The 23,396-nt window shown below is 38.8% G+C and overlaps 1 protein-coding gene across 4 annotated transcripts in view; it reads right to left on the reverse strand.

Moving 5' to 3' along the window:
- CASK (peripheral plasma membrane protein CASK) overlaps positions 1-23,396 on the reverse strand; it is a 318,301-nt gene that overhangs the window by 227,383 nt on the left and 67,522 nt on the right. For all 4 annotated transcript variants that reach the window (XM_086971259.1, XM_022845516.2, XM_086971260.1 and 1 more), the window contains exons 5-6: positions 10,875-11,052; positions 10,573-10,654 (exon numbers count right to left, since the gene is read on the reverse strand). In XM_086971259.1, the coding sequence (XP_086827385.1) occupies positions 10,573-10,654; positions 10,875-11,052 (260 nt within the window). The remainder of the gene's footprint in view (positions 1-10,572; positions 10,655-10,874; positions 11,053-23,396) is intronic.

Consider the following 23,396-nt stretch of genomic DNA (forward strand, 5'->3'; position numbering starts at 1 on the left):
AGTTAACGGTGGCTCGGAGAAGTCGCGGTCGATTACGCCAGCAGGCGCTGCTTTCTGTTCCATTGTTTCGTCAAAGCTTGGATCTGCTACGCGTTTCGTCATTGACGCTCCACGAACGAAAGCTCTTCGCGCCGCGCTACAGCAGCGTAAATCTAGCTATTTTATTTTACTAGCTCGTAGGCTCTATCCATCCGTTGGTATGAAAAAAATATGCTTTTTCTCCAATCAGCCAGTATAGATAAGACGCGTAGACCTCGATGCATCGAGGTAGATGACGTACGTGCACTCCGCGAAAAAACGTCATGGGCATTCGAGCTGGTCGGCATTGTTAACGCACATCCCAGCAGAGAGTCAGGTGGTACAATGTATGCTTCGTGTACGGCTACGAGACAGAGTGAGCTCCTTAAGGAGGTCACTTAACTGGAATCAGACCGATTTCCAGGTGTGCCACTCGTGTCAACATCAACGCTGTTCAGTGCCTCTGGAGTAATTTACCGTAAACATTTTTTGTATTATGTTTTTAAGTTACATTGTGGAAGATATAGTAACGACAGAGATCTGTAAATAATAATGCAATTTGACATAATACAATAGTTATAACGTATACCTTATATAATCGTTTGTTAGTTGTAGGCGCCAGAAAAAATGTACCGCCTTGCAACTGCTACAAACTAGTCAGTTTATTTTCATCAGACTCACACAGCCAGCTGTTACTGTCATCCCAATTCAAGACTGTGTGGGAAACGTTGAGACGCGAAAAGCACGTCATTACAGCTGGCGAGTTAGTGTGCCGTTCAAAGTACGTACACAAGAAGGATTTTTAACCTGCGACCGACTTTCAGCCTCTGCTTCCAGTATACTAATACTAACATATAACATATTTGTAACTGAAATTCGGATAACAATACGTTTAAAGAGAAGCGCATTAGCTAATCAGACCACGTCGCTCTACAACGCAAGCTTTGAAAACAGTAAACGACGTTTTTTTTCTTGTTTTAGCAATACTATAGATAAAATCAATGCAATGCTCTATTAGCAACTGCACACGCCGACTGTGGCCTTGTTCGTAACAAGCTACAACGCCAAGCTAGGTTTCGCAGTTTGCGTAGGAAGTAATGAAAAGAGTTGCACTCGGTGCCTTAAAAACCGAACTGTCGCATCCAATGAGAAGATAAGAGGTGCTTCAATTATACTGTAAAAGTCTATTCAAGGAATTCCCCATGAAATGACCAGCATCTCTTTAATACGGCATATCCAATCTGGCCTAAGAAAATTCTGAGGTTCCGTAAACTTAGCCGTTTCTCGATGCCAGCGTTTAGCTGCAGTCGACCATAGATAGCCACAGAAAGATTGTTTCAAAAAGCTGGAAAACATGCGGTCCTGTAGACATAAACGGATTCATGCATGACAGTAATAACTTCGACTCCGTTCTCATGAAGTGTAATGTGGCTTCATTTAAGAAGGAATAAATGACTGATTATACTTTAGACGCAAACGTAAATTGGAACTCTGCCCCGCGCCGATATTTCAGAGTCCCAGCACCGCAAACCATGTCCATATCTTTCTGGTACCTTCCCAGCAATACCCTTAGCATTTCGAATGTAATTGTAGTTGACGTGAGGTGTTTCAAATTTTCCACTGCTCGCCTCTTTTGGACATCTGGTAATTCTTTCACGGAACTTGAAAGCGCCGCAAATGCATACGCACCCAGCAAGACCGAAAGTCAATGAGTTAACTTAATACAATTTCTCAGACGTAGAAAAGTAGACTGCTCCGATATCAAGGGAATATCATTAGCAAAGTGAAGATTCGACGGCTATCCGAATCTAGATCTAGCGTCTCAGATATAATAGAAGTATTCAAAAACAATAGAGGTGGCAGTAGCTAATCCTACGTGAAAAAGAAGGCCCAATAACGGTTATTTGGGACATACACAATTTAAACCCCTTTAAAAAAAAATTTGCGAATATGGACATAAGCAGCTGTTCTCAATCTAGCTAATACAAGAAAGGCTCAATAAGCTGAGCAGCAAACAGAAATTATGCCTACGGAAACGATTAAAACCACTTTGCGAAATCTACCTAACGGAGAAGACACTAGCCTTAACGTTCATCAAACTAATGAAATTGGTATTAACAGCCACCTAAGTGACACGAATAACCCGCATACTTCAATTTCTCTTTAGGATCAACATCATCTTGCTTTTTAATTATCGAATAGGACAAGCATGTGGATTAGTCAGGCAATGCTCATACGCTTATAATGAAGTTCAAACAAAGGGCAAAGAGTTGACTCGGTACGCATTGTATCGGCTCGTGAAATATCTCAAATAGGGTTCCAAAGCAAAAGACACTTTTGAATATAAAAAAAATAAACAGCAGGGTACTATGCCCTTTCAGGCGCCAAATCTGAAAACCGCGATCTTTCTTCCATTCTAAACGCTTCCACTAATATTTTTGAACACGTCGTTCTACAAAGCATTGACTCCTGTGCAGCTTAGTAAGATTATTACGAAGCCTATCAACAAGGTAGAAAAACTCACGTGAGCCCCGCATTACAATTCTGTTCCAAAAATTCTTCCCTAATTTAAGCCAGTCAGCAAATGACCTGAAACATCCACTTGACGTTTTTTTTCAATATGAGCAGGACATTGTCCTCTTACGTTTCTTTCGGTATCTGTCCTCCTCCTACTGTCAGCCTCACTACACTCTGTAGAGCTGATCGGAAAGCTTTCCCCATCCTTAATCAAAAACAAACTCCTTGATTAAAAAAGAAGCTTTCTCTGCTAAACTTAGCGACATTTTTCGTTTGTTCATTACACTCACATACGAGATACCTTTAGTTAGAGCTAACAAGCACGGAGCAATACGAGAGATGCGATGCAGGGAGTTGACGAAAAGGAAAGCAACATAAAGCTGCACCGAACGGTTGACTAACCTTCAGCTCCGAATGCCTTGCAATCAATACCTCTATCATTCGCATCTGGACCTCTCGTAGGTTTCACGTTACTTCCTCGCTTCCGCGTTCTTCGACCCTTTCACCCTTCTCCCACTTGCACCGGCGCTTTAGCAGGCTCAAGCTTCTTTTTGGAAAACCCATATAGCGGATGACGACATGCTCTGCTTCTTGAGTCAAAATCTCTGAGACGACATCTCGACGCTGGTGACAAAGGAATTAAAGGCACTGATGATTTTGGAGCTATATCGACTTGAAGTCAAGTGCGCTCAATGAGCTCCACATGTTGCCGATCTGAGTAGTTGGCGTATGCCAGCTCAAACAGTAAATATAGAGCATCGATTAAAAAGCTCCTCCATCAGACCAAAACGTGACGAGGATTTATTTAGATTAACGGAGAACCTGTATATTGGTAAATCTGCTTGGCTTTTTTGAGCTCCGAAAACATATACGTTGGGAACATTGCAGCGGGCGAATTATCATAATTTAAAAACGGAAGACTGAACAGACACGCACGTTTAGCGGCTAACAATAGAGAACCAACACGTGTGGCTCTCTACCATCAGAGTGATTTTCTTAGCTGGCATAGAGTACCGTAGGAATTACCAGGAGGACCAAGTCCGACTAAGATCGCAACCAGTCATGCTTGAACGTTCTGAGCTTCATCAACGTTAAACACTACTTAACGCGGTGAAGCGCCATTAAATGCGTATCGATTACTAAACGCATCCCTGCCAACTAAAACCTGATACATAATAATAGAAAGCCGTCATCAGAAGACTGGAAAATTTCAAGAACCGGCCCCGGAGAATAGTTTAAGCTTCACCACACCTCACTGAAGGTTAGAACCACATCTAAAACTCGTACTCACCGTCGAAGGGCACCATCGAAAGCATTTTGGATAACTATTCCGATCAGCATGCTTCTTCTGCGACGGAATGCACACAATTATTTGGGCCGTACCTGTATAGTAGAAATGGCCATGACTTGTTCAGCACGAGCAACTCGGCAAAATTCGCCAGACAGGTGTATGGAGATACAGCGACAGACACGCCAAAAGTTATGACCACACTATTAACTATAGGAAGCAGTTAAGCGCTCTGGAAGTAAGCTCCATTATTGTTGGTCGCCAACTGCAATTATAATGTTTTGCTCCTATTTCGATGGTGTTATTACGCAATGTAGGTAATACACTATTGTTCCATTCTTTACTGAAGCTCCCTGTTCCACAAATAGATGCAGAATTTCAATAATAACTTTTGTCCCCCTCTCCTATGCAGGGCTTGAGGTTATGCTAATAGCTCTAGCCATCATAGGAAAATGTGCAGCCAATACAATATCAGGGAAATGGAAAGAATCTTTTACGAAAATCTTCCCTTTATGCATCGGCTACCATTAGCGTAGTGGACGCTGCCCCTAAGCATATCCTCATTTGGTGGCGCAGACGAGAATATGTCCTACAGGTAGTCGTAGCTTTCTTTTGCACGTCTGTGCCTTGTGGCTAATCTGAACTAGGATAGACATTAAAGAAGCGGGTTTGTGACTAGCTTTTTTTTAAGGCATGGTCTGCAATTGTCGCCCCAGCCTCTGATATCGTGTCAAACTTCAGTCAAAAAGTTGGTTTTTATTTTGATCGCACTTACTATTTAGCCGACTGGCTTCTAGTTTTTCGGTAAATGCTGCTAGAGAAACATGTTTTACTGAACATTTCGTCTTTCGTGATACTTTCCACTTACGATTGCCGCACTCAGGACTATAGAAGGCCTAGAACACCAACCAACACTAAAGTTGTTTGCTAAATGTTAAACTAAAAAAAGTTGTTAAAGTTTATCTAATGCTGTAAATTCCTAGCCAGTCTCGATATGAGTAGTGCTTTAAAACAATACGTTTCTATATAAAAAATCCTATTCTCATATATGCTCACTGCTATGTTTATTTTGCCGAATATTGAGATATTGAGGAGGCACGGTTGTTTATGGACCTTTTGTAATGACAAGCTGTTAGCTGTATGACTTAATACTGCAAAGGAGAAGTTGCAAAGTTAAGACAGGAATAGAGCGTTTCTCGGGAACGATTTACCCGTAAATGTGGAGCACGCGATTCTGCAGTTTGCTACTAGTAGTGGAATCCTATGAAAGTTTGGCCTATCTTGTAGCCATTCTAACAGATGGCAAGCCGGAAATAGTAGCTCTGAAGAAGTTAAAGGGGCAAGCAGTACATTTTCCAAATGCGAATACAACACAGACCCCGCTGCAACAATATTTTACTCCCAGACAGTGAGGTACACACAAAGTCCTGCGTTTGCGTAATTAATTTTGTGATATAGTCGAAATTTATAGTGGCTAGAATAATAACATTTATACTTGACATTAATCGGATCGCTCAACATACGTTACTCAAAATGTGTGACTAGATGAAGAAAGTATATTAACAATTCTGTGTCCATATCATGCCATCGTTATTCACTCTAAAGGTAAACCGCCTTCATATATATACATAGAAAATGACAACTTAATTAACTTGGCAGCCTCTGAAGGCTCCATCCTTAATTATTCACGATAGTCGTGATGGGAAAGATAATTTCTGTACAATTCTATCCGTCCGTAATTACCATCTATCGGCCATTCGACAAGCCAGTCGCACCATTTTCTGAAAAGCCGGACTCTTACCTATATTACTGCAGAAATAATATCAAATTGGATAACGTAAATGTGCAGAGCCAAACGGGCCATAACCGTACCTTTCTTTTCAATATTGATTTTGAAAATCTTATTACTACATTTGTGAAACTTCCCACATTGACATTTAGGCCCCAAGGCATAGAAAGATGGCCGATCTTTTTCGACCGAAAGGGCGTTTGGATACGAAAAAAAGGCGGGTTTTATCAACGGAATAGGAACACAACTCAGTAGAGTCGAATGATAAACTTTGACCCTTAGGAAAATAAGTTTTAGGATTTTCGTATGAACGAATAGGAACAAATGACAGCGTATCTTGAAACGAATGGACTACTCAATTAAAACCAGTCTAGTTTTGGGAAATGCTATACCTGCTCGACCCGATACGAACCGGAATTGAGCCGTACGTTTTGTCGACCCCATGGACACATCACATAGCACGTAACCTAGCGTTGTACTTTTCAAATTTGATCGGTTCTATTTTTATCCTTTAGCCTCCTAATATCAATTGTCGTGCTTTACGGTGAATCGTCGGTATTGGCAGATTATAAGTGAGTCATATGAGACGTTGATGTATTAAGCCTCTGACATTTAGGCTATCAGTAATACAGTGGCTATTAATAGCACAATTGAACGTGCTGGCAATTTCTTAGAACAAATTTACGCTAGTCGATCTCCGCGTAGCGAAAGCTTGATTCAACGGGAACAAAGCGGTCACACGTGAAGACGCGCATACTGGTCTTTTCCATACCTCAACGCACAGCTTCTCAGCTGTTGCTTTAATTCGATAGATCGCTCTAATGCTATTTAAGGCTATTTTTGATGACACAATCTCAAGTAACAAGCCACGAGACCGAGCTATATTACAAAGTCTCCAGAACAACAAACCCTTCGATGAAACACATACTCAGGCCATAACACTGTTGAGCTCTATAATCCATTTTTCTGCGTTATAGCAATTAGGAAAAATACTGTTTTCTTTCGTGCCGTGTAAATCGATCGTTTGTAAATTTCCCAGCATCGTTTACTGTGCATATTCACCGGACCTTTCAACTTGGGGTGATGCAACTGCAGTAACTCGACTATCCTTGAACAGCTCGATAAGTTCAGTGTGGTCCATAACCCTCAACAAGAACCCATAGCAGTGGTAGCCCTAAAAATCAAGGTTTTCACAGCATTCATATCGTATATTGCGCCTTGAGTAAAAGAAACCTAAAGGTGAAATCGTTTGATACAAAGTCGGAGGGATACATATGGAGGTTGCTTGGCGTGTGCACTTCACGACTTCTTCAGTTATTTTCCAGAGCCAGTTGACTTTTAACTTATTTAGGAATGGAGTCTTGCTCTGTGCTACAGATCATCTGTTAGCATGTGAGCCAGCGATCACGGCGAGCAGGTATGGCAATTTCCGTGCACCTATATTAACTCGTATATTACTTACTGCGTAGCATTTGTGTTTTTCTTATCTCTGATTTACGACTTACAGAAAACCTTGTTGAGGAAATACGAAGCGAATTTTGTAAATTTGTATGTATGTTTTTTACCAACTCGTTAGTTCATGGGAGTTTGTACTATTTGTAAATAATACGCATCGTCCAAAATGGTACTTTGTCGTTGGCATTCATTCGGCATCTCTGCACAGTAATCCTATGATACTACGGTACAGATCTCATTTTTAAGATCCTAGTCGCTATAGGTGTAATCAATTAATGCAAACGCGAAAGTACTTGGCGCTGGTCAAACTGACGCCTGCTACAATGTTATTATATAAACAATAGTTACGAGCTGGTTGACAAACCTGTCGAGAACCGTATTTAGTCGGTCTTGAGCGCACTAAATACGTAGACAGTGCAAAAACGTTACGACTAAGCATCGTTAAGAGGTACCTGCGCAAGTTATGTTGATCACGAACTTGTTTTGAAAATGATTAATCAACATGTCCTTTAAACGCGTATTCACCAAATACATACAGTATAAATTGGTTTTGGGTGTGATTCCTGCCAGGGCTTAAACTAATAGCCATAGGTAATGCGAATGCTGGCCCCGCATCAGGAATTGACTGTGGCTGTTCTATGAAGGAAAACAAGATCAAAATAACTTATCTAGATTGAATTATAATGGAGTGTCCTTCTGTTACGCTACCGAGAGTCTCGCAGCCTATCTGCAACAAGGCCTGTTGCAGATAAAATGCAAATTATTTACTGGCAGCTTATTGGTATCGTTTCTAACCAGACAGCATCATGTGTTGGTATAAGTCGGCCAGGCAATTTTAAGCGATCAACCGCTGTTACCAATAGGCAAACTTATAATAGACAACGTAGTTCCTCTACCGTTGATGACGACTGGATGAAATACTCTTTAGTAGGAATTATGGGTAATTAGTAGGAACAATTATCTAATTGTACTTTATTTGGCTTAAAAATAATGCTCCAGGACAACATAGGCTATGTAAAATTGTGCTATAAGTAGCAAGTCCAAAAAGAATAAAGGGCATTGATCTTCCCGTGGTGGAATAGGCATTTCTCAGAATGGCCTTTTCTATGGCCCTTTGATTATAAATATTCCTCAAAGTACATCCTAAAATACAGCAGTAGACTTATTAGCATAAGCTGGCAAAAGCGCAGAAAGGTTAGCTAGTACAGAAGAAGGAAGATAAAGCCTTTAGGAAAAGATAAAAAAGAGTTGATGACTTACACAGGAAACTAATACTGACGGGTTTCAGCTTCGATAAAAAAGATAACGAAAAGTTTTCTCTTACTTAAATTCGTTCGCCAGAACAGAAAAAAACAAAGCCGATTGATTAACCCGAGATCTAATAGGATACGATGAGTAATTTTATAATATAAGAAAAAACTTTTAACGCGCACCAAACTATTTGTTATCTTTTACGATGATTCCACTAATGTACGCATAAAAGCCAATCTCCTAAAAAATGAATTCTTTGCTAAGATATGTTCACGTCACTCGTTTCTAGGGTTTGTGAAAAGGTCCTTACCCACCTTGTAATGGTCTCTTTCAGCTGAAGGCTTGCTGCCATTAATTACCGTACTGATTTTCATTCAAGGAAGATGAATAAAATGCTCGCCAGTGTTTCAAGTGTGGTGAACATATTTATGTTAAATAGAAAAGTGTGTCGTTTGATTAATACAAATGAATGCTAAATTAGTCAGAGCCCAACCTTTGATTAGGACTTGAGTTTATCATTTCTACGTTCATATTCGAGTCTCTGTAGTTCTTCAGGGACTACTTTTTTTCTAGCTGCTCTTTTAGACAGTAAAATATCCAACTAAATGAATAGGAAGAACCCTACTTATGATAACAAGCTACGTATGATAAGTAACCAAAGTTTACACTGATTGCCTTTCAATATCAAAATATATGCTGTAGTTTCCTGTATGTAGAATTTATCCCTGATAAACAAATTCAACTAAAAAAAAAAAAGCAGAAACAGAGTTCCTTAAAATCACTAGTAGCATCTTAAGCTATTTTCGTCGCTCTCAAATAACCTCTTGGACCTCTTCGATTTCTTTTTCGAAGATTTTCAAATACAGTCAATTTTTTCTTGTTTGAAGAAAAGTAAAAATCGATAATTATCGACCCTGAACCTTCCTCTGCAAAACTTATAAAATACAAATGTACAGTACCGTAGCAATTTGTAATAAAAATCAGTATGCAGACGCTTAATAGATACAGGTGACATTTTGACAAACCTTTAAAGAAACGCATTATATAACTAACAAACTTTCGGTTTTTTGTAGAACCTATGTAACATAAAGGAGGCTAATTGATAACTGTTGGTGAAATAAACCATTGCTGGATCATGTTCTGATATCTGGAATGGAGACATATTGCTCAGCTTCAACCACTTCAAAAGTATGTGCCTCAGCCGCTGCAAAAAGGACCGGACGCCCTTAATTTCAAAAACAAAAACATACTTTAACAGTAAAGAAAGCAATCTCTTGTCAGAATATTTATCTAGTGTTGCGCAATAAATATATTAACCAGCAACTAGTTCTTTCTTTCTTTCTTTCAAAAGTATGTATCAATCTAGTAGTAATCTCCTGTGTGGGGCGTGCAACACCTTGGGTGGAGGTACGAGGCATCAAAAAATTAATTTTCTTCAAAATTTAAGACTAGCTAGTAAGCATTGTAAGATAGCCCGTATTCAGTTACTGCTTCTGAGATACCATTTAGGAGAACCTTGTGTTAATGTTTATGGAGAAACATTTCCCATTTAATTGACTCTAAGTGACGTGCTTAATTAATCAATATACATAGTATTATTATTAACTATGAAGAGCACACTCGCTGAATGAAACTCAAGACCTTTAAACATCCGAGATAAGGCTGATAAAACCCTTTGTTATGTTGCCTATCTCTTTTATGGTTTGTATTATAAAGCACTGACAGAAACTACCACTCAGTGTAAACTCTTTGAGAAAATACTGAGATAAACTCACTTGTCCCTTGGAAGAGCTTCTTGGTAAGTGCAGTAAGGCGATGCGAACTAATATCCATAGATATAGTTCCGACAATTGATATTATCATTTGCTTCTGGTTGGAGCGAAAGGGTGAGAAAAAAAAAAAAAAAAAAAGCTAAACCATTTTGTCAAAAAAGCGGAAAAATGTCAACGTTCGCACGTTGCGCATAAGGAGTAGGAATCAGATAAGTTCTGCTTGTTCTAAAAAAAACATGGTGTAACCACGCTAGGGTTAATAAGAACATAATTTACTAATTTCTAGTTCAGTTTACTGAAAAAAATCACGTAATACACCAGGCAGAAGCAATAGACGAGTTTGCAATAGCAATGCTTTGCAGCTGCTTCCTACAGAAGCGATCCTACGACTGCGCCATAGAGCCGCGAACCTTGTTGATTCTTGGCGAAAATCATTGTCATAGCTATATCAATCCTTGTACTAGAGGGCATTCAGCACTTACTTTGATGTTGCGTCAGGGATATTTGTTCATCTAATCGAATTGCATGGCTGAATCCATAAAGCTTTACCGGGGCTGATGTGTCCTGCACAGAACGAGAGAAGTGTTATTTATTTCGAAAGGAACCTCGTGATCTTGGACACGGGATGCTAAGGTACACCTAAGCTTTAATTTTTAAGCAGGTATTATAGGAACTATGTTAAAGGAAGAACGGTATTGAAAGCTAACAAGGGTTTTCTTCTAATCGCAAAATGTTTTTCATCTAACTTGCTAGTGTTTAATAGCCGGTTGTTTGTTGTTATTACTTTTGTAGCAAGAAGGACACAGTGTGGTCGAATGTCTCGATGAATAACGTCTCTCTGATGACAGTAACGAACTGCCGACAGGATCTGTCGCATATAGTACGACGCTACGGTCTCCGAATATACAAAACCAGCACAGGCTCGCGAAACAACTTCCATGAAAAGATCGGATCCTTCCATACTGAAACAAAAAATAATCATTAATATTGTTATTAAAAACATACTGCTATCGACAATCATACAAACTTACACAGTATGTATGCCATTTAGATGTTTTAAGTTGGTACTATTTTTAGCTTCGGACTGTGGGATATTTGCAAGCTTCGATTCTGCTAATGGTATTGTGTAATGGAAGTAAGCTTATAGCTCGTGTTACCAAGTAAGTAAGTAAATAATTAGAATTTTTAAAAGTTTGGCTCGAAATAGGGGTCATTGTTATATTCTTTTTTTTAATATTTCGACTCTTTTAGTTATTTGAATACGATAAGCACAACTACACAAGTTTTGTTAAGTATGGTAATTAAGCCTGCAAGACGCAGGCGAAAATAGAGTTGTTGCCCTACACCGAGCTACTGCCAATCATTGATACTTGCTCGGCTAAAATGATGTAATGCCATCGTTTAGATAACTAGCAAACAACTTACAATTTTGTATCATTCCGCCTAAAGATGTAGAGTCCTATATTTAAAGGCGGGTGTCCCTGTTTCTTTTATCCCTTTGAAACATATTTTCGAAGAAGCAGGTTGCAGCAGACGATAGTACTGCAGGGCTCGGCTTATTCAATCAAAAACGTGGAGTGGCTTAAGTTGACCATTATAGTTCCTTGCTCCTCTTTGTTGTTTTTAGTGAGCCGTCCAACATTATCTGATAAGCTGCGTTACGCAGATGATTTTATAACGTTAAGCTAAAACTGCTTCCTTTTTCAGCAGAAAATGTCTACTTTTTGCGGCTGTGTTAGTAAGCGATGTTGAAAGATGAGAGAACGGAATTTGCGATTTAACACAAGAAAACGATGAAACGATTTAACGGAAGAAAACAATGTGATTTTCTCAGTTAAAATAGCACTAGTTACTTCCGACCTTCCAACAGGAGCGTTCGGTGTGCTGCTAATCTGAGGGCTCCTCCGGCCGTAGCGCATTAAACTTGCATTCCTAAATCGCGTTTTCGGACTACCCGCAACCAATAGATATCGCCTGGTGCACCAACCGCAACCAATTCCATCAAAACTTGCCTCCGGTTCAAGGTCGGCAAAAAAAAACTGGATTCGCGATAAGCAGCGGCTCATTTGTCCATAAGTATATAGGGATAGTGGACAGGGGATTATCATAGACCAGGAAACGCCTGTCCATAGACCAGGAAACGCCTGTTCACGATTGTACGCGATGCAATAGGCATTGCAATTGGTATGATGTTAGCCATTGCCCTACCGCGATCTCGACTGCAGGACTTTCACGCTAGGGTTCAATCTTCTATATTTAAAATCGTGTTTTAAATATAGTCTACATTTGCCGTGTAAATGTGCCACACGAAAGTGTTAATAAATGCAGATAAAAACATTTAACACCGTCACGCAATCCTTGTTTAGAAACGCGAGTATCCAGCCCATCATAGTTAAGAAACTTGCATTTAAACCTATAGAGAGCAAAATTCCAAGTCAGCATGAAGCTTTGATGGCCCCTGGCAAAAGAACACACAAACCAAGTAACTCCCAAATTTCGACAAAAAATGTCTTTAATATAATGGGTACTGTTCTACAATAGCTGTTAGAAAAAATATACAATTTTGTCTAGACTTGCGACACAAACGTCACTATGTCTTCTGTGCCGCAAACGAAATCTATTACTAGTAATCGCGTCATTAAAGCGAATTACAGACTCTATAGACATGCTTTATACATCACAGATTATAGAATCGAAAATTCTACCGACAGGTTGTTGACGATTCATATACATTCAACAAGAACTTGGCAGCAGGTTCTTAGAGGACATATTCCTTCTTCACGATCAGGTAATCTTCGTTTAGCGAAAAGAGAACTCGATATTGCATTGCAGGGACGCCCACTGACGCAATGAAGCGCGAGGTAAATTTGACTTCAGCGCAAGCGTCTAGAATTCTACGAATGTCTCAACCAACTCCCTGGAACGGCTGGCTATTAAAAATTAATAAATTTACAATGACATAGTGCTTTACTAATCCGCATTACATCGATTAAATAGACTGAATACAATAGATAAACTACCACGAAAATCCAGACATGGACCCAAACTATTGGGTATTACGAGAAATAAGACTATGCCCTGTCGGCAATTTGCAGCGGTCGATTTTCGCAAAATTTGAAGAAAGGTAGAGCTCGCATATTTAGTGAAAATTATTTGATTTACGTAGTTGATTATGTCCAGCAAAGCATTTCCGGCACTCCAAAGCCATAAAGACAATCCCAATAGATTATCTTATTTTGTAGAACGGTCAAAACATAACAGTTTGTCAGCAAATACGCACGAAATGTAGTTAACAAAAAATGTAGCAAAAAGGTAATGGTTCTTTAGACAGCCCTGTAACATTATTGAAAAGGGGCAGATTTGTTCTCTCTTATGCTAGCGAATTTAGGCAAAACGTTGTTTGTTGAAACAAAAAAACCTTCGCACTGATATGCAGGCTGTATGAACTTATTCATAAACCATGCTGCACGCTATAAAAGGAAAGGGCTAATTCCTAAGCAGCAGGTGCTCGCCCCAAAAAAATTAAAGGGGCTACATGACTAATTGGTAGGCTAACGACCGGCTTTTCCCACCTCACATTCATACTGTTATGACATGGACCATGCTTTTTAATTGAAAAGGCTTACAATTGCCGAAAAATTACCGTTGTACTGTTCTTACATTGGAGAATTCAGTGGCCCAATCGATTGAAAACGAAAACTTTCTTTTTTCATTTTTTTTTGATTTGACAAACAAAGCGTCACTTCCTAAAGGTCATACAGTATGTGGGCGATGTCTTCATGCACTCAACGAGCTGCTCTCACGGGCAATAGACAATTTCATTGCTAGCGTGATGATCAGATCACAACTAACGCTTCCGACACCAAAGAAGTGAAGTTCAGAATAGGCGACTTTTTCGTTGATTTAAATGAACCTGGGCTTCAAAACGAATATGTGGCTTTGAACCTTCACTAAGCGGACTTTCAATCTGCTAGTGTGTGAACTAACATCTTACAAAGGCAACTAGGCCAACCCAATCATAGTTACTCGGTTTTTTTAACTCAAAGAGCGTGCTTCTAGCTAATCGTTCGGGAACTTCAGAAGCATTTTGCTCTAAAGAATTTAAACGGGCTGGGTCGTTCCAAGGCCTTCTAGTTAAACACGAAAGGGCGCACGAAACTAATTGCAAGACATTTGTTTACCTAACCGTTAGAACGTCAGACTTCACTGTAGTCAAATAGAGCTAGGCTAACAAAAACTACCGAGAGCACCTAGTGCGCTCAGAAGCAAAGATGCCGATTATTAACTTGGACTGTTAGGAGACCAGGAGGTTTTTTGAACAAGTGCCTATATCACACTCTTGGAGTTGATGCTTGGATTTTGTTAAAGTACTTCTTAGACAAATGATTTCTCTTTACTGGGCTTAACCTGCATTGGCCAGTTCTACGATTGTCGATGCCAAACATCTTCTGATATTATTTTCATTGTTTTCGATTTGAACGATAAAATAATAAAATGTGTTACTAAAAGCCTCATTAGCAATAGAATTTCCAGTTGTAAGATAAGGGATGCTATAACCTGTTGGAGACTGGGCACTGATACCTCCACTGCCACGAAAAAGACTAGCTTTGGATTTGCATTGCGAGAGGGATCTAGACGCGTGCTACATATTCGGATCAAGCAACATATTTTTGAAGGTTATTGAATAGGAATATTTGTTATACTACTAGTTACTGTTATGTCATACATGACTCAGCTGTATGCAGGTTAGCTGACGAATTCGATCGTGACGAGCATATCCAATAGGACCCCGTCAAAGGAAGCATTCAACATTCTATTAAAGCTTTTTGGACGATAAAGTAATACCGACAGACGTGTGTGTCTGGCCGGTCGGATAGAAGGAACTTTATGCGAGCTTGTCACTTTCCTTTTACTTCCTATTGCGTCTGAGAGCTTGCTACTATGCCGTATAGCTCATAAGACGCTAAACTTATATTGCTTTAATTATATAGTAAATAATTGCCAATTGTTCTTCTAAATGCTACAAAACTTCATATTCCGGTTTATTTTTTTCCCTGGAGCTCGCGTTTGTGCTTGAATGCGGCTTCAGCGGATGCCGCGAGGTGCTAATCTAGTCAGCCTTTCAAAATAATAATACGTTGTTGTATCAGTATTACACTTGAAACTGAAGGGCGCCGCAAGCCAACGATATCTTGGAACTCTGTTCCGCTTAACGGAAGTACAAATGCTCATAGGAAATAAACAACTATAAATCGACGAGTCACTTTTGATATTGACAGTGGTATCGAGACCTATTCGATTTCATATCCGAATTTATTGGCTCAGATAATTTACTTTAAAGGGTATATTTAATCATTTGAATTGATAAATCACAAAGGTGTCGCAAGGCGCATATGTAGTATAAGATTGGTTGCCACCTGATCATATTCAAGCTTGTTGAGTATCCCAGACTGTGCTTTTAACATTTTGGTAAGTGGTATCTAAGAAATATGTGCTCTGCAGCGCACATAAGGCAGGATGTTTTAACTTATTTCTTCTCAAATAGCGGGAGCATTCCCTTCGTTGCAGTTATTGTTGCTTTCTCTCTTTAATGATAATATACCAAGTAGAGATTTGTCACGATTTGGAGCCGGCTCTCGTGTTGATTTTCTTCAGAGTCACCAGAAAATAAGGCCGCTTCCAGTTGAACTAGTTCTTTTTAATACTGAACGCATGCTTGCGTAAAAAGGTCCTATTTATGAAGCGGATCAGTTTGGTCCTTCGGTTTCGTTATGATAGGTAGTGACTGAAGTGCTGTTCATGTAGAAATTCTTTTCGATTAAAAAACACACTTCTCTCGTAGAAATTACAGAGTTACGCGAGCGGGAGACCTGGTCTCATCGTTAGCTAGGCTGCCTTACGTAAGTTTTTATTGATTTCATTTTTAAGTCCTGTTGAAGCTTGTGTCTTTTTGGGAGCAATAGAAAGCTCATTGTAGGCCCTTATGATTGAGAGTTTAATTTTTGCCGTAACCTTGTAATATAAACTTATGCTATAACCCTTGTGGAATCACGGGGCTGTGTCTTGCATCGTGTAGAAAACTTCGGGCAGGACTATCGGCAAAAAAGCGGCCTCTGTACACGCCGCACCTCCGACAAAAGATGTGAACGTGTCAGATGGATTTAGACATATATTCAGCGCGACAATAAGTAGTAAAATAGTAACAGACAAACTACAAACTAAAAAAAGCACAGCTACACGTTAACCTAATTCTCTAAGTTTGAGCTTTCATGTCCTCGTGAAAGGTACTTTCGAGCCCCAATACAAGGACCAATGACCCACCTTCAATCCATTGAACAATAAAAACTCCTGCCGTCAATGCTGTGTATATATTCCCAGATGATCTGCACTCTGATTAACTTCATTAAATCAAAATCCTGAGTTGCATCGACAACTACTCGTACAAATACAACACCAGCATCAAACCACGGTGACACTGCTGTGTTTCTGGGTGCAATCATGGCAAAAGTGAGCTTGTGCCATGATTGCTCTGTTAGAAGATAGAAGGTTGACTGCATGCGTTTATGTTTTTAAGACTAAGGCTTGCTCTAAGCGATTAAGTCTTATACGTCTTCATTGAATTTCATCAATGGACATATCGAACCTATTTCGTTCCACGGCTATAAATTAATATTGTTGTTATTATTCTTATTAAATTAAATACTGCTACAGCTATTTCATTAACCTGATGGGGCATATTAATTGGTACAATTTTCTTCCCTAAAAGTATTTTAGTAAGTGAAACTTTAACAGCCTGCATACGGCATAAAAACGTACTCGAACGGATAAGCATTAAAGTGCGACAAGCAATATGTCCCATTGACGTGTCGCTATTGATTGAATAACGAAGTTCTCAGAAAAATCAGCTTATAAGTTGTCGTAAATGGCTCAGTGTTGTACTTTTCTAATACGGATTATTACAGATAGATATTTTATTTTTCAAACTTTTACATTGGTTGTTATGCAGTGGCTGAATGAATTCATGTTAAATAGCTATAAAATATAGTTTAATCAAATTTTCGTTTGGACTCAAGATATTTTTACCGTTGTTTATAGATGTAACTATATATGTTTATAGATGACCTTTGACGCACCAGAAAGCAACGTTTATAAGTAAAAAAAAAACAGTTTTTGAGCAACCCGGTCGATATATTTCTAGTGAGTATTTAGAGCAGCTTCAGCTGTAATGGTCAGCTCGTATAGGAATACATATGCTTAAGGTTTGGCCGCCGTGATGACCCGATATGCGTCATTTATCCTCGATTGTCCCTAAGTTAACTCACTTCATTTTAAGAAAAGCCTTAAAATAATAGCTATTACAGGAAACGTGCCGCTCAAAACAAGTCAAACATATGAGTTTTGGCTGAACAAAGTCCTTGAAAAACAGTTTTTATAGAGTATCCATAATTTTGCCAACTATTGTCGTAGACCCCACGAAACTCGCGTGCAGTAGAATTCCGTACATCACCTAGTGTGGATAAAATATGTTCAATTTTCGTCTGTGTAGTTTTGGTTATTGTCATTGTCTGAAACCATGAAGTATTCTTCTAATCTACAGAACGAACAAACAATCATTCCAAGACTATCTTAAGATGGATAGTAAGACTCGCTCGACGTTTATTCACCTGACGTTACCTAATGACCTATCTAAGCTAGAGGTAATTCCTGAAATGTATTTTTGTAAGCCAGCCCATCACTCTTGTTCGCATCACTAAACATCAAACAGAATCGCGGGCTTCTTGTAAGAGGTAACATAATCCCATAAATTCTGAGCACTTTCATTCCTAAGCTCTTTTTGAGACGGAGAAAGTACATATATTTTTACTGTTACCTCCATGATTTTCTTGTCCTCTCACCATTTACCTTTGTTGCTTAGGCTTGTCCTGTTCAGGGCCCAAACTCTAATTTCCGAAGCGGACTTTGGTCGACTATAGCAGACGCGCATTTACGTTAGCGCTTCATTTCCGTAGGATTAGAAAGGATCTCATTCTACGGCTAGTCTTAGGGAAAGTTGGTGCGCGCTATGTCAACGTGGAGAACAGATCTACCTTAACTACGCTCAAGAAGCTTGCAAACTTTCCTTAAACACCGATTTACAAAGTTATACAGATACTTTGGTGATAAATCCTCAACAGAGAAAACCATGCTCGTCTGAAAGTCCGAATTTATTGAAAGACGTGTACACTATTTAAATAGTGATAAACCCAATAGTAAAATCTATGTGCATACTTTTAGTAACGTCTCCAGTAAATTATTTTTCTATGGCATTTATGGGCTTGTTGTACATTTAGCGCGTTCGTTTATTCCAACTTTATGTATTTACACAAAGTGATTTAAAAGAAGCCAGATGCTAAAAAAAATGGGCAGGACCGATAGTAGCTACTGGTGAACAGTGTCTAGATTATTGCTAATGCTGTCTCGCGTGTAGGACACATAACCAACTAGTATATTTGTTTTACTGTCGTGTTGTTGTATAAAACTGCGGAAAAACCTTCGATCTGTCTAACAAAGCTACGCTCGCGTCATAACACATGTACGTCACACCTTTGTGACCGAAACATTATAAAGGCGGCATTAAAAAATCAAATTCTAGGCTATTATTTCTATGCAGTTATTTATTTCTCAACGTACCCAACCCTTATCGATCGTCACGAACAGGCCAGAAAACTTGCAGTCGTTCCTTAAGTCGCTCTACGGATACGTCTCATATACCATGAATGTATTAGAACACCAACAGATATTTATACAAGGGCACTGCAGACTAGAAATAAGAGATGACAAAAGAAAAAGTCTCCTGCAGGATTGCGGCTATAAGATTCAAAGAATAAATTAAAAAACACTGAAAAGGGTTTCGTGTCCCAGCAATGCAGCATTCTTGATTTCCGACTTAAACAAAAATTGCACAACAATTTGTTCCTCATACAGAAGTATCGATCGTTTTATTCTCTCTTCTAACCTGTGCGTCATGTCTAAACATATCCATGAACCGCGAAGATCATTATTTTTTGAATTAGTTTTGCTTCCATAAATGTTTTGTATACCTAGGTGGCGCTTTCGTCTCTTAAAGTTTTCTGGTCGTTGAAATATGTTCAGTGGCACACAGATATCAATGTGATTTAACACAAAATTTCCGCTTTCTGATTTCGATTCTGGCAACTAACAAACGTTGTCTTTAGCTAATTTTAAACTGTCCGTTCTAGAGATCTCTGCTTTACGCTAGAGCTTATTCGGCTTGCTAGCTCGAAACGAGCAACCTGAATAGACCGGGTGCAATTAAGGTTCATAACATTTAGCACCTTTGCTATTGCTCAGGTTTTTGCTGGAGGGTAAAAAAGGTGTTTCGGTGACTAACATAGACAACATCTCATGTTTTCTGGGTTTTGAAGTAAAAGACTTAAACAGCACAGCTACTTGGCAGGGTAACCAAACACTAGGACAAAAAGCTTAAAAAAATCAATTTTAACACATTTCGTTAATTTGCGTTTACTAATTGTACTATGTTGTGTATCTCTAGGCCTTACGCAATGGCTATAAGTTGTAATCCCTCGCGAATGAATGAATAAATAAATAAAGAATCAAGGTTTGCAATGTGTAATTCCAGCTAGTACATATATGACGCAGATAAAATCCAGAGCAGTCCTGGCCGCCTTCTAGAGATATTTTACTCACGAGAACAAAGCCGAAATGTAATCTTTGTTTGGCAAATATTTGTTTTCAACAGCCCTTCAGATTTGAACTCATCATTCAGATCCTATAAAAGAGCTCCCGTCAAAAGCACTTCACTTCGCTTCATTTCGCTCATTTTATCTCGTCGCAATGATGTGACTCACATCTGCAATTTTTAAGTAAGGCGCAATGGGTCTCCCACCAAGTTCTTTGCGCGATAAAAGTCCATTATATTATCGCATTATGGGCATTATTGTGAATGGATCCGTATTCCAAATTAAATTAACAAACACACCAAAAAATATAGACTTCTTTAAAGTCACACCATTCACTATTGAAGATTCTTTGTATATGTGTATTAAAAAAACAAGTTAGGCTTTAGCTCACTGCTCTCTAAAGCCCCTCTTGAATAACGGAAAACCTAACTCGTTCAATGGCTTCGCTCATATGCAGTCTCAAAGTTTTATCTCATTGAGGCGACTTCAATAGATTTGCAGCCATTTTAATGTTTGAGGTGGTATGGCCAGTTAAGCGACCACGATTGTGACAACATATTTTTTTTTAGGTTGATCTGTCGTTAACTTATCTACTGCCAATTTGATCTCTCTGAACGAGCCCAGGCATCTAAGCTCAGAGTGAGTACCTGGACACCGAGTCTGCTTCTAGTACATATTATATATCTCTCAATATCCTCAATAAAATGTCTTACAGATGTTTTTAGGTATTCTATTGAGAATAAGCGAACTAACATTGAACCTCTAAGGGAAACTATTAATAAAATACATTGGTTTATTATCGGCAGAAGGTCAACAGAAATAGCTCCACATCGCAGACCTTGTCGGTTTTTCGAAATTTCAAATATTTTAATTAGTAATAATAATTGTGAAAAATATATCGTGTAAAGTTTACCCAAACTATTCATGCATTAAATCAGCGATGCAATTAAATGTCGTCTGAGGAACTAGTTGGTACCTTGGCGGGCTTTCAGTGAGCTTCAAAGATCAGGTACGGTAATCTGCTGGCGCATCGTGTTCTTCTTAAACTATGACATTAAGAGTAATGATAGAATGTCGGTTTGTTGATAAGGCTATACAACTAAGTAAAAAAATATTGTTTAACCATAGCATTTACCGTTTGCAACTTGACGTGAAAAAGTAGACTTATTTTCATGTAGCAAAAAAATGATGAAATAGAGGAAATTAACATTGGCTAAGTACAAATAGATGAGCATGACCTTAGGCCATGACGTCTGATCAACTATAAAATACTTTTCTCTATTGCACATTGATGTCACCTAGCTAAAGGATGGCCTAGACATATCTTAAGCAGGTATGATATCCTTGATCGATATTTTTTGACTTCTTGGATGCCCCTGTTTTTAGGGTTTGCCCCTAGATACGCATATTTTCTTAGTCGATGGTTCATAATAAGCAGTGCCTTTATCTCAGAAATTTTTTGCGTCTGCACATTGAGGGAATACACTCAGAATCGTACCCGTAGGGTTCCGCAGTTGTCTTAATTCGGCTTAGTTTCCAATTCTGTTTTTAGACCTAATATGTTTTAGCATTGGGCATTCTGAATGCTGCCAATATGCAAGTATTTAACTACGTAAAGCGGTTGTATGAAATTTGGGGTCCGACTACGTACAGCAAAAAAAAAGTTCGAGTTATTTTACAATGGGGAATTTTCTAACTTACGCATCATGTATCTTCTGTCGCCGAATATCCTCTGCGGGAAGTTTCACGACCGAGAGTAGCCGAAGATTCTTGCCAAGGTAGTTTAGTATATATGGTACGTGTCAAAAGGATATGCAAACATAAGTACGCATATTTCGTCAAGTGGACCTGAATAAATACTAACACTGTTTGTGCCAACGATTCGCTCTCTAGGTAAAAATAGGTCACATATTATTCATTGCACCTTGAGAATGATACAAAAAAAAGGAACGCAACTAAATTAGTAACCAGTTACAATGACTGGAAGTATTTAGCTGATTGACAAGCTACGGCTACGGCTACGGCTACGGCTACGGCTTGTTTTTCATATTGTCTTCAGGAGTTTATATTTTGTTTATTTACAAATGCTTCTTGGACCTAGCTCTCAATGTGGTATTGTTTATTTATGTATAATAGATTTCCTATGCACTGAAGATGTCTTATCTTTACGCAGCCTTTTTTAAATTAGTCTCAAGTGGTCTGTAAAAAATTAAATTCGGAAGTTTTGAAATGGTTTAAAATTTATCGATGGTTATCCCAACAGGACCCTTGCGCGGTATGACAAATTTATCGATTCTACTTATCAAAATAGAAGATGCCTTTCAGCCCGCAAACAGCGTCATTTTCTCCAAGGCTGCTTATTTGCTACGGCCAATTGCCTCGAACTTTTGCTTGCAGATATTACGATTGAGGTCTGAGCGCCGATGAAAACCTAATTCTATTGACACACCCAAGAATGCAAAAATGGTGCGGTTCATATAGTTCTCTAAGAGGCCCTCCAAACCCAGCGGACCTGTTTTTGACTGATGAGAACTTGGCAATCCGTTCTTTTAAAAATGTGCTTGAAAGCAACGTACGTTAGCCTAAAGATAGCTGTAGTGTATCTAGACTATTCAACTAACGATTATAAAAACCATTTCGTCTCTGCACAAAGTAAGTTATCAATGCTTATAGTATTGCAAGTTGCTCGAGAGATCGCATCACCAGAGCGCACTATACCATGCCAGTTAATATGGTACACGGTGAAAATCCGACCTTGCCTATTAGTACCAGTGGGAAGTACGTCTTATTTTGATGAAAATTTTTCTGACACCTTATGTAATCATTGCCATATATAATATGCACGCTATTTTTTTTACTTCGAAATATCGTGATCTGAAAGCTGTAACTGAATTTCGCGACCGTATCTATTGTCTCGGATAGCAAGAAAAGATGAATTGCATATGAAAGGAAAATAGGCGCGATGTATTCCTTTTACAGCTCTGGCGGCAATGCAAGTGACAAAAGCTTGTTCCAATAAATAGTACAGAGTTAAATTAGGCACTAGATATCTGAATGTCGTAGCTCTTCTGAGTTATAATTAAAAGTGAGGTTGTACTTAACAGCAGTGCTTGTCATTAAGTATTTCGCTTAAGTAATTAATTGTTATAGTTATTTTTGCTACCTAAGATAAATACTTCGCTGTATTTCCAGAGCGAGAGGTTCCTGTGATGAACAGAAACGAGATATCGAGGATAACAGAAAAGGCCTAAACAATAAAAAACGTTTAACCTGAATACTACTTTGGGTAATCTCTTGGAAAGGTTTGTATTAGTCAGATAAGACCAGCGTAAAGCAGAGATCTAATGCAACCGCAATAAACAGTTAAGCATAGAAAGACTATTTCTAGCGACTTTTGAGCTACAGACACGACATAGAAATTAATTTAATTTAAAATACCCCTATTTCTATAGCTTATAGCACTCGAACGATTTTTGGTCAAAGAAAGTCTGCCTGCTCTTGGAGATGCTGGAATCGCTTAGGTCGTACCTTACTTAAACGATATGTGACGTGCAGCTAACTTGGCAGTACTATTACCTTTACTGTAACAGGTTTCTTTTCCTTGC

This window comes from Varroa jacobsoni, unplaced genomic scaffold (assembly GCF_002532875.2).
Source record: "Varroa jacobsoni isolate VJ856 unplaced genomic scaffold, vjacob_1.0 scaffold_1170, whole genome shotgun sequence".
NCBI lineage: Eukaryota > Metazoa > Arthropoda > Arachnida > Mesostigmata > Varroidae > Varroa > Varroa jacobsoni.